General features: G+C 38.1%; 1 protein-coding gene across 1 annotated transcript in view; it reads right to left on the bottom strand.

Moving 5' to 3' along the window:
* dcp1a (decapping mRNA 1A) overlaps positions 1–11087 on the bottom strand; it is a 44688-nt gene extending 33601 nt beyond the window's left edge. Inside the window, exons 1-3 of the mRNA XM_008105242.3 lie at positions 10753–11087; positions 6671–6711; positions 73–200 (exon numbers count right to left, since the gene is read on the bottom strand). Of these exons, the coding sequence (XP_008103449.1) occupies positions 73–200; positions 6671–6711; positions 10753–10887 (304 nt within the window). The 5' untranslated portion in view covers positions 10888–11087. The remainder of the gene's footprint in view (positions 1–72; positions 201–6670; positions 6712–10752) is intronic.
* Between the last annotated feature and the right edge of the window lie 3962 nt (positions 11088–15049).

Raw genomic sequence — 15049 nt, 5'->3', positions numbered from 1 at the left:
CTATTTTAGCAGCAAAATTTCTCAAGCTTTCAATTTCAAAAAAACATTGTAAACATTCAGGTTTATACTCACAATTAGCATTTCTGTACAGAAGAAAAGGTTCATGCAGTTGAAACTCTAAGTCTTTGTTTACAGGCTCAACCAAGTTGTGCATGTTCAATCGATTCACAATTGTAAATCCATGGTAAGGTGAAGCAGACCTATTATTTCAGGGGAAAACAGAACAGCATAAACAGGATACTACAGATAACCATCTGATTTCAAGAAATCAAACTAACGATTTAGTAGAATTCAGTTTAATGACTGCAAATTAATCATCACCCCCATCTCTTTATTCTGCCTTTTTCCAGGCCTCCAAGGGGTTAGATGCCCAAGTAGATGAAAATCTGAACACTATACTGTTCCATTAATTGCTACTCAAAGGCTTGAAACAGAATACAGAGGTTAGGTATTTGAGCAAGAACCTGTGCGATGTCTCCGTTTCCCTGATGGTTTTCAATTCCCACTTCATGTTCAAGGGTCTTGCAATTAGGGCACAAAGAACTCTTTTGCCTGCAGAAGGGCACCCCTGGCTCTAATAGTATCTCTACATCTGAGTATCACAAATACAGTCTATTATGTAACACAATATAGTTTTTGCCACCCAAAGTAATCAAGGAGTTTTTTAGAAGCTTAAGAACATTATCAAGCAAGCAAGCCCATTCTGTTAGCAAAATTTAAGCACTAAGAATACATTTTATTGCTTTATGTATATGAAGCCAAAAATAAGAGGTCATTTCAAAACATCATTTTATATTCATTTTAAGCATATATTATAACAGATGGGCTAACAGCCTGAGTTGGCATGTCAAATATAATTAAAAATCAGTGAATTCATGATGAAAGCACTAAAGGTCTGGAAATACCATGCTTAAAAGCCCAAGGCACTGCAACAGTAAAAATAAGAAGAGTGACATTTGAGAATTTGACTTATTTTCTCTAGACCTTTGAGAAGACGTGGAAGAAAACTGATGAACTGTTAATATATAAACTTCTAGAATTAAAATGTGACTGGAAATTTTTTATAGTTGAATTCTATAACTATGCAAACTAGATACAGGCAGTCCCCAAGTTACAAACAAGATAGGTTCTTTAAGGCATATGTTTATTGTTAAAGTTGAATTAAATTAGCCATAGATTTCAAACCAACTGAATGAAATCAATTTAAAAAATTGATTATTATTTTTATAACAGAATTTTTTCACTTGATAATAAAAGGAAAGCAAGGAGAAAACTATCCCAGCCTTTCTAGCGACATAATTACAAAGACTAAAAACTATTACCAAGAAGCCCCGCTTCCATGTCAACACTAAAGATGCCTAGGAAGATTGTAAACCTAAATATTAGAGCTCAGATAAGTTCATTTAGAAAAATAAACAAGATAGGTTCTGTAGGTTTCTTCTTAAATTGAATTTGTATGTAAGTTGGAACAGATACTTTTTAAAGTGTAACACACACACACGTATGTATGTATGTATATACATACGTACACATGCTTTGGATAACATAGGGAAGGGCTAACATTCCTGTGGTGATTGTTTTGCTGTCTATGCTGCTATTCAGAAAATTTCACCAAACTTTCTGTCCCTGTGATCATTGGATCTTGAATAATTTAGCTTGTTGTGGAAACAAGGATTGGTGAAAGCTTCAGTGCAGACACCTAGGTGGCCATGAAATCCTGAGCTGATTCCGACAGAGTGGACTTGGCATGGATGTTGAAGTCCTCAGCACAATTAGCCATTGGGACTTCAACACCAGACCTGAGACCACCCCAGCTGGTTCAGGTAGGGAGATAGTTGATCAGTGGGGTGGATGGTACACCAACAGAATCCCTGTTCTGTCCCGGCCACTCACCCTTAAGTGGACACATTGAAATGTGGTCAACTGTGGGATGGGACCACTGTGACTCCTCCTCCCTGTCCCCCGGGTATCGCCTGCCACTGCACACAGAAACCTGATGGACAAAGTTGGGAGAGATTTATCCCTCCTCCAACTTTGTCCATCAGGTTTCTGTGCAAAATCATGGCACATAATTAATTTTCATATACAGTAGAGTCTCACTTATCCAAGGTAATTAAGGAAAGGTTTGTGCTCAGGACTCCATAGTAAGTGAGTAACTTTATTTTTCTATCCCACCACCATCTCCCGGCAGGGACTCGGGGCGGCTAACATGGGACAAAGGCCCGAAAACGATAGACAAAGTACAACAATTAAAACATATTGCAATGAATAAAAGCACAGTAAAATCGACATTATGCAAAACAATACATTCAACCATAAAAACTCATTTAAAACATATAATGAGTAAAAATAAAATAAAATGGTGGCGGGATATATAATACAATCACAATATAATCAAAATATTGGCCCTCTTCTGATGGATATATCAGTCCTGAGCCAAAGACTCCTCTAATGCATGTGAATCCCCCTTTCAGTCATTTTCCCAGGTATTCAGACAAAGTGGGTTTTCAGATTATGACAGTTCACGTGATACCAGCATGCATAAGATGACAAACAAGTCTTTCTTCTTATCTTTTCTTTTATTCATTGTATATTTATCAGGGGGATATTTTCCTTATAATCAAGACAATAATGGCAAAAACACAATACAGAATATTATGGAAGTTCTTTTGAAGGATAATAGCAAGTGTTCCCATAATACAGTCCTTACTACTGTAGTGAAAAACTGGAAGAGCTTTTTGAAAAATGTTTAGCATCCTTGCATTGATTAAATTATTTTGCTTCGTAAGGTTTGTGTTAATCAGGTTGTATTTAATAAGCAAGTGGATAACTATCTAATGTATTTGTAATGTTGTGCCTTGTTTTGTTTGAAATGGCATCAAACCACAGACAATAAAATACATATTACAGAAATTGGTGCAATACAGGGGCCATGAAAACCCACTGAGTAACCTTGGGCAAATCATATTCTCAGCCTCGCAGGAAAGCAATAACAAACCTTCTCTGAAAATACAGGGTGTCAAACTCCCTGTATATTTCCAAGAAAACCCCATGCCAGGTTTGTCTTAGGTTCACCTTATTCCAGAAATTACTTGAAGAATAGGAAGCAGATACAAAAAGTACAAAATGTGCAAAAAACATACAAGGAGTTGTTGTATGTCTTTCGGGCTGTGTGGCCATGTTCCAGAAGTATTCTCTCCTGACGTTTCGCCCACATCTATGGCAGGCATCCTCAGAGGCTGTGTGGCATGCCACACAGCCTCTGAGGATGCCTGCCATAGATGTGGGCGAAACGTCAGGAGAGAATACTTCTGGAACATGGCCAGACAGCCCGAAAGACATACAACCACCCTGTGATCCCGGCCATGAAAGCCTTCGACAACACATACAAGGAGTTATTTTCTGACCCTATCTTGTATTCTCCCTGCAAATCAGAAAATAATTATCTGTATGCTTTTAGCACACTCTGCACTTATTTTACCTGCTCCTGAATAAAGAAGAATAAATTTTATCTATCTATTTATTTATTTATTTATTTATTTATTTATTTATTTATTTAAAACATTTATATTCTGCCCTTCTCACCCCGAACAGGACTCAGGGTGGAGCACAACATACATACGGCAAACATTCAATGCCGGAACATAAAATAAACTATAAATATACATATCCACTAAAAACAATGATCTCTACTTTAAAATCAGTTGTTCAAAAACCATCTCAGATCAATGTACCCATTACCTTTATTATCCCCCTATGAGGTGAATGTGATTCTTCCCTCTCTCTTTCAGAAAAGGCATATACGGTAGTCTCGCTTATCCAACATTCTGTATTATCCAACGCAGTCTGCCTTTTAGCAGTCAATGTTTTTGTAGTCAATGTTTTCAATACATTGCGATGTTTTGGTACTAAATTCATAAATACAGTAATTACTACATAATGTTACTGTGTATTGAACTGCATTTTCTATCGATTTGTTTTGGTGCTTAATTTGTAAAATCATAATGTAATTTGACATTTAATAGGCTTTTCCTTAATCCCTCCTTATTATCCAACATTTTCGCTTATCCAATGTTCTGCCAGTCCGTTTATATTGGATAAGCGAGACTCTACTCTATCAATTTTTTCCTATATAGGGTTTTAACATGTTTAGATGTACCACCTATGATAGATTTTTCTCTTTCCCTAAATTGACAACATAATATGCATCATTCGATCTGATATGGATTTTAATTAGTTCAGCCCAGGCAAACTGCAGTTTATTCCCCTTTTCTGGAGACAGAATCAGGACCATCTCCAGTTTACAGGTGCAATCTCTTGCTTTCTGGTCACACCAGGTTGATCTGGGCTTTCTGAAGTCTCTCCAGCTAACTGCATAGTATCTCTCAATGATGTTTACAGATTTTACATACGGGTTGCAACTGGTACTAGTGATTTATCTTTCTCCCCTTCCCATGTTTGTCTGATCAAGTTCAGAGGACCATGAACTTTCTTTCCATACAATACTGCATTTCTTAAATTCTACAACATACTTCTTTTCCTATATAAACATCTTTAAAAATGGGGTGCATCTTAGAATCGCAGGGGTAACTTATGTATTTTATTGTTGGTGGTGCTGGTACTGAAATTAGGGTGCGTCTTACAATCAATAGTATCTTATTTGCATTTCCATATATTTTGTCTTGCACATATCTGGATGATTTCTCTTTAGACAGCACGGGGGAAACTGAAGCTGCCAGTTCTCTGAGCAACTTCAAACTGTCATCCAGTTTTTGCTTGTTAATGAATTATCAGGAGTCCTGTTCTCTGAAAGAACTTAGGTTGATCAGCTCCTGGCAAATCAATCCTTTCATTTCTTTTCCTCAGTGTTGTCAACTGACCTAAGACCATCTGGTTCACATTAATTCTCACATTCTGACTTAATAGCAGATAGTTACATGAATTGCGCCACCTGTTTGGGAAAATTAAAATCAGACACAAAACAGGAATATGTGAATGAACAGCCAGATCCCAGGTTCCTGCCAATCTTTCTATCTCATACTTATTCTTGTTATGGCACTGGGATACTAGTCCATCCTTCCACTATGTTTTCCAGTATGCCATTCTGGCTGACAAGATTAAGTTTAACTACACATAGTTGAACTTCTGTGTCTGTCACAGCCAACATTTTGTGCCTTTATTTCTGCTTTTTATACAAAATCCCCACTCAGTTCTGAATCCAGTGACACAACCATAGAGTACTTGGCCAGTTCAGAATGTAACATGATAGCTGCCTCAACAGGGCCTTCTGTCTCCCTGGTAACAAGCCTAGACAGTGATCTGTCTCGCTTAGTGTTTAATTACCTGCCTGCCCCCTCAGACTGCACCTTTCTTGCACAGCTCACTTGCTCATGATTCAGGGGTAGATTCTGCTTGCTTGAGCTGGGGAAGTTAAAACGTATGTGTCATACATCCTCACATCCATAGAGCTATTTGATGTTCTATGGGCTAGCTTTTGAATTCCTTTCTGCCAAAGACTTTTATTTCTGGCACTTTGGTATTAGAGGGCTGTGGGCCTCTGTCTTAAAAGAGGGTTTTTTGTGTGTCTTATGTCAATGGTTTCTTTCCCCCTTCTTCCCCCCAAAGTATGAATAAATCCATTGTTTTGGACTGCTTGTACTATTTTAGAGTGTCTGCCTTGCACCAGCCACTTAAGACCTCTGGCTTTCTCTTAACCAAACAGGCCTACTGCTGACACCAAATAAATGTGACAAATGCCTTTACCTAAGCTCTAAGAATCCTGCCACTCACCCTGCCCTTGTTTCCAATTTTCTTTCTTTATTGCATTACATAGTCTCAGTGTATCACCTTAAATGTGGATTTGTGGCTGTGTTGCTGTGCGGATTCTTTAGTTTTGATTTATGTAGCCTGACTCTAATTCAGGCTTGACAGGGAGACAGAAACAAGTTTATCTGATCCACAAAAACAGCTTTATTAAACAAAGTAGAAAAGTATAGTAACCTCTAAAAATCTATTTTAAGCTCCCAAAAACACAGGTAGTTTTCTCTTTAAAAAAAATGCTGTCAGAATTCATTCAAAACCTTATACCAACTTCATGCCTTGTCAAAGTCAGTTTAAAACCCTGCCTCAATCTCACAGAGGCAAGCCTTGCCTTTAGATACATCCAGCCCTGCTTCACAGCATTCCTGAACCATGCTTGGTAGCTTTCACATCAAGTCTGCCAAACATCAACTTCATAATTGCTAATAGCAAACACAAAATGCCTGTGAAAGATCCAGTTATAACATTAACATAGACACAGAATCACCACTATTTGTAACTGTGCACACACCAATCCCATGGAAAGTGTAAATTCACAAGCAAAAGAAGATCTTTCTGCACAGGCAGCAAAAATGCCAAATTGCTCTTGCTTTTGTACCTTGCATGAGGATTTGCAACTATCCCTAGAATTCAATAATGTTGTGAAGATTTTTTTCTTCAATAAAGTTTGTGTTTCTCAAAAGAAATCCCAGATTTGTTTTTTCAGGACTACATATAAGGAAAACATAAAATTAAGATTTCACAGTGTATCAACAAAAGAAGGCATGTTTTAATTCAAACACATAAATACGTATGATAATTTGTAGTTCACAATATTTTAAGACAGATATGAGGGAAGATTTAAGCTTACCTTTTATATACAAATAAAGTACCTTCTATGTCAGTCTTCTCCTATAATGAACAGGAAAAAACAACAACAAATGAATTGAAATATTAGATTTTGTAGCATTCTTAGGTTTCATATTTATGCTGATATTCTGGCTATATTACAGTTAATGGTTACTACAGTATTTATTTGAATGAAAAAAGAGAGTAGTTATGGTTCAGTCTTCCAATGCACCATGCTAAGAAATATGTATTTAAATTACACACACCAACCAGCAATGCTTGATGCTGATTGGTTTACCCAGTTTAGCCTCTGTGGTGTGTTAATAATTTTGCTCTGACAGTCCTGTTAATGTCATACTAAAAAATAAAATCTAATTATTTTTTCGTTCTTGTGTCTTCTGCAGACATATAACAAAAAGAGATTAAATGGTCTTTATTAGCATAAGTCATTATAAATTAGTGATAAATTGGATTAATAAAGCAGACCTGTTTTTTCTTTATGTCAGCCATTTGTATTTTAAAACTTTTACTTTAGCTACCATATAATGCCATACAAGATTATGTCTCCAAGCAATAATTTTTTTTACATAAACCACAATCTGACAAAGAGGTTAGCATTTATGTTAGAAAAGTCAAGTTTTAAAGATAGAAAAGTGAACACAGTATCTTCCTCAAATATACATGAATAGGTAGAAGGGAAAGGCAAGATTTAAAAAATAAGGCTTACAAATATGAAGTGTACAACTGAAAACTTTATTTTGCAGACTTCTTCTCTGCTAGATGTAAAGATGCAGAGCAGCTTACAATTCAAATGCATTCAAATGGAGTAAACTAATCTCAATAAAGGTCAGATCACCAAAGACTACAGGAAACAAGAAAATCAAGGTACAAGACACGAGCACCACTGATATGCAGGATAAAATGGGTTTCACTGCACTTTAGAAGCCAGAAGTAAAAGCAGCTCCAGCCTGCATCATCTCAATGCACATTTCAAGTCACAACGAAACACTGATTCAACAGAATCTCACAGGTGGAATACGTCCTTCAGGTATCCTGGTACTGAGCTATTAAAGAAGGAAACAGTGTATTTATCTGTCTCAGTTAAATACTCTTTGAGGGACAAGATAAAACTGCCATATAATGCAGATTATGACACATATATTGCAGCTAAATTGAATTATGAGTCTACATTAACCTTATTATGCAGTTTCAAACTGAATTATATGGCAGTGTAGATGGGGCCTAAGTTAAAAGCCTAAAATTTGTTGTTCAGACAGACACAACGTCCCAATACTTTTGATTAATTTTCTTTTATGCATTCTATTTATTCTTGAATTAATATTGCTGGTTTAGGTCAGCAATGTGAAAAGTAGACAGGAATACAACATTTTTGTCTTCTTGTAGTGCGTAAGTGGCATGCAAAGAGAAGTTGGGGGTAGTATCAGGACTAGTGCAGGTTATGGTGTCTTATCCATGACCACTAAAAATGATGGGACACCAGCTTCTGAGTTGGTCCTAACATCATGAACAGAAAAGAAGAGATAGCTGTATCCTAAGAATGTCAGAAGTCTATGAAATCTACCTGGAAACACTAATAATCTTCTGTATGGCTATTGCATTGCTTCTTGTTTATCTCTGTATTTTAGAGCAAACATTTCTGCATGCAGATGTTACAGAACACTATGAAGTCCCTTTGGAATGAAAGGTATCCAAGGAGCAGAAGATAGTATTTGTTTCTTCTGTGGGGAGTTGTAACACGTAGCATAACACTTCTATGGGGGTCCTGGAACCAAACCTAAGCAGATATCAAGGCTCTACTTCACTCCTCAAATTGCGGTCTCCCCTTGGCTCAATGTTGGGTGTCACAAAAAAATTGGCAACAGTAAAAGGTTTCTGAATGCCAGCCATTTACACAAATCGGTTAGGAACAACATTAAGTGTTTACTCCCCAGAAAACACTTCAGAAAACAAATCAGCCTGTTTAGCAAGTCTTGCAAATTTATTACCAGCAAATGTGTGATTTTATACCTATTAAATGTACCTATATGCCCAGGATCACGTAAAAATTTATCAGGCAGGAAAGGGTTGCAGGAAGAAAATGTATAAGAACTCCTGATCTACTGCTCATTGGATCTCAGCACCAAGATAATAATGATGATGGTGGTGATAATAATTTTATGTTACCCACCTCTCCTCATAGCTGAAAGCAGGTACAATGCAGCTTAAAAAATCACCATAAAATACATACATCCTGTTTCGATTACTGTAACGCCCTCTACGTGGGGCTGCCTCTGAAGAGTGCTTGGAAATTTCATCTGGTCCAAAGAGCCAGGTTGCTCACCGAGGCTGGCTACAAGGAGCAGTCAACCCTGCTGTTGAAGCAGCTCCACTGGCTGCCAGTCTGTTACTGGGCACAATTCAAAGTTCTGGTTATGGCTTTTAAAGCCCTAGACAGTTCAGATCCAGGCTATTTGGCCGACCTCATCCCCATGTACAAACCTGCCCAGGCCCCGAGATCTTCAGGAGAGGCCCTTCTCTTGGTTCCACCTCCATCTCAAGCTTGATTGGTGGGAAGGAGAGAGGGACTTCTTGGTGGCTGCCCCACAAATCTGGAACTCCCTTCTTCCCAGGGAAGCCAGAATGGCCCCCTCCCTGCTGTCCTTCAGGTGGCAGGCTACAACCTTTTTATTCAGGCAGGTAAAGAAGCTTTTATAGCCTTGTCAACATTTATTGGTTTTGACTGTTTTGGCCTCTGTGGTGAAATATGTGTTTTAACCCAGTACAATTTTTAACCTGTGTATTTATTTATTGTGATATTGTTTTTTAACATTTTTGTTTATGATTATTGGTTATATACTATCTCTTGTCTTTTTTATTTCTACTTATGTATGTATTGTGACTTGATTCTGTTGTGAGTTGCCCCGAGGCCTAGTGGAGGGGAGTGGGATATAAATAAAGTTTATTATTATTATTATTAAGATCATCAGGGGCTGCTGTGATTTTATATGCTTTAAATAATGTTTAATACTGTTTGAAAACATGTATATTTGTATATTTTAAGTTGTATTGTGGGGAGCCCCTGATGGTGCAGTGGGTTAAACCGCTGAACTGCTAAAACTTGCTGACCAAAAAGTTGGCAATTCTAATCCGGAGAACAGGGCGAGCTCCCGCTGTTAGCCCCAGCTTCTTCTGACCTAGCAGTTCAAAAACATGCAAATGGGAGTAGATCAATAGGTACCACTCTGGCGGGAAAGGTAATGGTGCTCCATGCAGTCATGCTGGCCACATGACTTTGGAGGTGTCTACGGACAAGGCTGGCTTTTCGGCTTAGAAATGGAGATGAACACCAACCCCCAGAGTCGGACACGACTGGACTTAATGTCAGGGGAATACCTTTACCTTTAAGTTGTATTGCAATGCGTTTAGTTGTGAGCTGCTTTGGGTCTCTGTATGGAGAGAAACAGCTTTTAAAGAGGAAGGTGTCCAAGAGCTAGTTTTTTTTTGGGGGGGGGGGGTGCTGATTTGATTTTTTTTACCTGTGATTTTTAAAATTGTGCTTGTGTTAATTTCTGTTTTAATGTTTACATTTTTGTATATTAATGCTTTCATGTCAAGACTCTTTATCTTTCCTTTGGAGAGATAAAGCAGAGCATAAATAACTATAATAATAATACCCTAAAATATATACATTAAAACAAACGGCCACAAAATACCTGTATTACAATTCATGGTGCAAGGATGATGAACATACAAATAGAAGGTGAATGTAAAACTAATAAAAGACAAGAAGCAGAGAGGAGCTCCTATCGCGGGCATGGGCAAACTTGGGCCCTCCGGGTGTTTTGGCCTTCAACTCCCACCATTCCTCACAGCCTCAGGCCCCTTCCTTTTCCCCACAGCCGCTGAGGCCTGAGGCTGATAGGAATGGTGGGAGTTGAAGGCCAAAACACCCGGAGGGCCCAAGTTTGCCCATGCCTGGCCTAGCAGCAGCAGTAGCTGCTTCTGTGGGAACTCAGAAAGGTGGGCGTGTTTCTGCGAATGGCCGCCAAAGGGGATGGGGCCCCTTCTCCTCTCCGCCTCGAGAGAGGGGCCCCGTGGACTTACCCACTCGTTGGCCTTGGGGCTGAAGCGGTAGAGGGCCACCTGGCCGGTCACGTCGGCGATGCTGGTGATGTAGGGGTCGTGCTGCTTTAAGGCCGCCAGGCTCATCTCCTGCCCCGCTTGACTCAGCGACGCCATCTTGGATCCGGGACCTTGGCCGCGGCGGGGAAGGGAAGGAGGGGAGGCCCAGGGAGCGTCACCAGCACTAGTCCGACCCACTCTATCCGTCGGTCGGAAACAACCGCTCCGGCTTTGCGTTCCCACTCTGCTGCGTCTCTTGTTCTTAGTGTTTCTTTTAACTTGACTAATTCCAGAATGAGCAACGCAGGGAATGAAACCTAAATGGATATGTTTCCGCAGCTCTGACTGCTATTTAAGGATAACCGCCACGGAATGTCTTTCGCCTATAAATACATTTCCGGCTCTTCAGTGTTTGAGGTTGCAGGTGATTGTGCTCTGTAAAGATGAGGACTAAAGGAGGTTTAAATTCAAAGTAGTTTTCTGGAGTTGTGTGTCATATACGTCCACGTATGTTTGCATGTGTGTATGTATATATACACACACATACACACAAATACATACATATTTATTTATTTATTAGACTTGTATACCGCTACTCCCAGTTTGGCTCGGAGCGGTTTACAGAAATAGATTAAAACAATACACTTAGCTTTAAAATAACAATAAAAACAACAATAAAAGCAACAATAAAAACAGACATAGCCCTGAGTTTTTCACTCATTGAAAGCTTGTCGGAAGAGCAAGGTTTTGCAGGCGGTTTAATTAATAAAGGAGGTTTAATTTGAAAGTAGTTTCTGGAGTTGTGTGTCATATACGTCCATGTATGTTTGCATGCATTTATGTATACACATACACAAATACACATAAAGGAGGTTTGATGTTATTTATTTATTAGCGATATTTATCCACGAAGGGGACTCAGGGCAGCTTACAAGCCATATGTACATACAATATATGATATTATTCGTATAGCACAATATAAGCATTACATATTACTATATTGTACTATAATAATTTTAAAGTAGTTTCTGAGATTGTGTGTCATATATGTCCATGTATGATTGTGTGTGTGTGTGTGTGTATACACATACATCCATACACACATATAAAGGAGGTTTAATGTGAAAGTAGTTTCTGGGGTTGTATGCCACATATGTCCATGTATGTTTGCTTGTATGTGTGTATACACACACACACACACACACACACACACATAAAGGAGGTTTAATTTTAAAGTAGTTTCTGGAGTTGTGTGTCTCTCATATATATACACACACACACATATATATATGACACACACACACAACTCCAGAAATTATTTTACACTTAAACTTCCTTTATGTGTGTGTGTGTGGGGGGGGGGGGTTGTGTGTCATATATGTGTGTGCGGATATATATATATATATATCTATATGACACACAACCCTACTTTGTTTTGACATACAAAACTACTTTAAAATTAAACCTTCTTTATGTGTGTGTGTGTATGTGTATGCATATGTATATAATATTTATTTACAACGTTTTTACCCCGCCTTTCTCACCTGAGTGGATACACACACAAGCAAACATAGATAGAGTATTCTTGTATTTCACCAATTCATAGACAAACTAGCTATTCAAATTGTTCAATATACATTATGAGGATAGTTTAAAAGTGCATCAACTGAGAGGCTTTTTTTCCAAAAAAGGAGTTTTACTTAGTATTTTGCAACTGCTCAAAACCTGTAATTTTAAAAATATCAATATTTTTATTTGTATGTCTAGTGAACTGGGGAAATATCCAGAAACATTTCAGTATTTTTACAATACTGCTGAACATGCTATTCACAGAAACACAAGCTTTAGTGGAATATCTGTGGATTCGATCACTATTCTTGGGATATTAATCTTCTTTTAAAAATCACTTCAGTTTTAAACAGCCTGTACTACTGAAGAAGTTGTTGCTTCTTTTGGCATTGTTAATTTTCTGAAGGTATTTCTCCCTTCTTAGAATTCTGAACTCTGTCTTCAAAAATCTTTATTTTTAAACCCAGTTTTTCCTGCTCTTAAACCCACAGGGTTCCATAGAAGGAGTAAAAGAAGATTATTGCCTTTGGGTCTTCCTTGTGTGTGTCTCAGGCTCCATTTACACTGCCACGTAATGCAATTTGCCCTCTTCATTACATACATGGAATGTTATCTCAGTTTGAAGGTTATTTTCCACATGCTTTGGGACTCGGTGTCTGTATCTCCTTATGAGGAATGTTACCTGGGCCTCCAATAGAAAGTAACCCTTACCAAACCTGAATTTTTGACAGCATTTGCCCTACTCAATGGCACCATGTCCATCTAATCTTCCCCTTTTGTTGGTGTGTTTATATTAATTAGAGAAAGATCTCCCCCTTTTAGCCTGTTTCTTTCTTCTCCCTCCGCCCCGACCCTTGCTTATTTCTAAGTCAGAGAGTTGCTGTATGTACTGCATTTGCAGCTTCTCCGGGTCCCTGCAGACCAAATGACACTGTTTTCGTGACATTGCAGGTGATATTCTGATCACTGAGAGCGGAGTTTTCCAAAATGTTGAGAAACGAGAAATGAACCCAAGCTTTCTTGAGCTTCATGTGGCCAGGGCTGCAGAATTCTTGCCTCTGATAGTATTTTCTTCTTCAGTTCTCTAATATGAATTTCGAATTTTAGTAGAGTGTATGTTCTTAAATGGGTTACTCCATGACCCCCCACCCTAATTCTGTATCATTCACTGATATTTTTATGTAAGGGGTATCTTTTCCAATAGTAGCTTATAGAGAGAAATACGAATTATTGGACGGACATAGAATATAGTAAATGTATGATGATGGAGTGATGCTCAGTGCTCTTAATAAGGCACTGGGGAACCACTTCACAAAAAAGCACTCATTGGACTGAGAGAGCTCTCACTTAATTAAATGGTAATATTTGTTCAGGAGGTACCCAAAGCAGTTGTCAGATGAGATCCAAAATCTTACTCTGGACTTATTTATGTATTTATTTATTTACAGCATTTATATTCCGCCCTTCTCACCCCGAAGGGGACTCAGGGCGGATCACATTACACATATAGGCAAACATTCAATGCCTTTTAACATAGAACATACCACATTTCATGACTTTGGGATCAAATATTTCATTTATATTTATGTTATATAAAATATGGATAAACATTGTGCCCATTGGGTACAAATGCTTTCTTCTTTCCTATAAACTTGGCAGACACTGGCAACCAATGGCTCTGGGACCACCTTTGGTACTGGCACTGCCACTCTGAAGTAGCACTGGTTTAGAGCATTGCTTCTTAAACTGTGGATCCTAATCCCAAATATATGTGCTTGTATTTTAAAGAAATCTTACATTACAATATGGGCATTGTTTAACAATAAAAATAATATAATAAGCATATATATTAAGAATATATTTTAAATCTGTATAAGCAACAAAAATTATCCAGCCTAATTACTTTCCTAATATAGAATATAATGACATTAGTTGCATTATATAGCATAATGTAATATAAAAGCACATTGCAAGCAGAACTAAGTGTATTAGTTCAAGAATTTAATGTAAGAATCATTCTGCTTTGTAATGCAATACAACTGTATCAGTGAGGAATGTGTTCCTAAATTTACAGGGGAAACAGGAAACCATGGATAATAGCGAACCTTATCGAAATGAATAACTTCTGCTGGATGTTACTAGTATAGAATCTCCCTTGAGGACCTAGAACATTTATAGAGAGGTATCCTCTTTAGGAATTTGCTAGATCCTCCAATACCATTCTATAATAACTTCTGATGTAAACACACCACAGAATTTCTAGAGAGAATATATTTGTTGGGGTGGACAAGTCCTGCAGGTATGGGAGCCATGCTGCATTTTAGAAGTTCTTTTTTCCACAGGTCTGATAGTAATCACACCCTATTTACAGTGAACAAAATGTATGTAATAATCAATGAAATCTGTTTATGATACAGAGTAACTGTTTTATACAATTACACTAGCCTTTCCCAGCCTGGTAGTCTCTTGAATTGTTGGATTGCATCTCCCATCATCTTTGACCAATGGCTATGCTCTCTGAGACCTTTGGGAAATTTAAATTAAAGCATTTGGAGGGCACCAGATCGGGGAAAACAGAAGCACGCTCTTTCTGCTATTTTGTCTTTAAGTGTAGATACCTCCAGGCCTCTCAGGCAGAACAGGGAGACTAATGCAAATCAATAGGCTGTTTGTTCTTTCTTCCGAAGCTGGTGAAATCCTTTAGGAAATT

Source organism: Anolis carolinensis, chromosome 2 (genome assembly GCF_035594765.1).
Source record: "Anolis carolinensis isolate JA03-04 chromosome 2, rAnoCar3.1.pri, whole genome shotgun sequence".
In the NCBI taxonomy this organism is placed as follows: Eukaryota; Metazoa; Chordata; class Lepidosauria; order Squamata; family Dactyloidae; genus Anolis; species Anolis carolinensis.
This window is presented reverse-complemented; position numbering and strand designations above follow the sequence as displayed.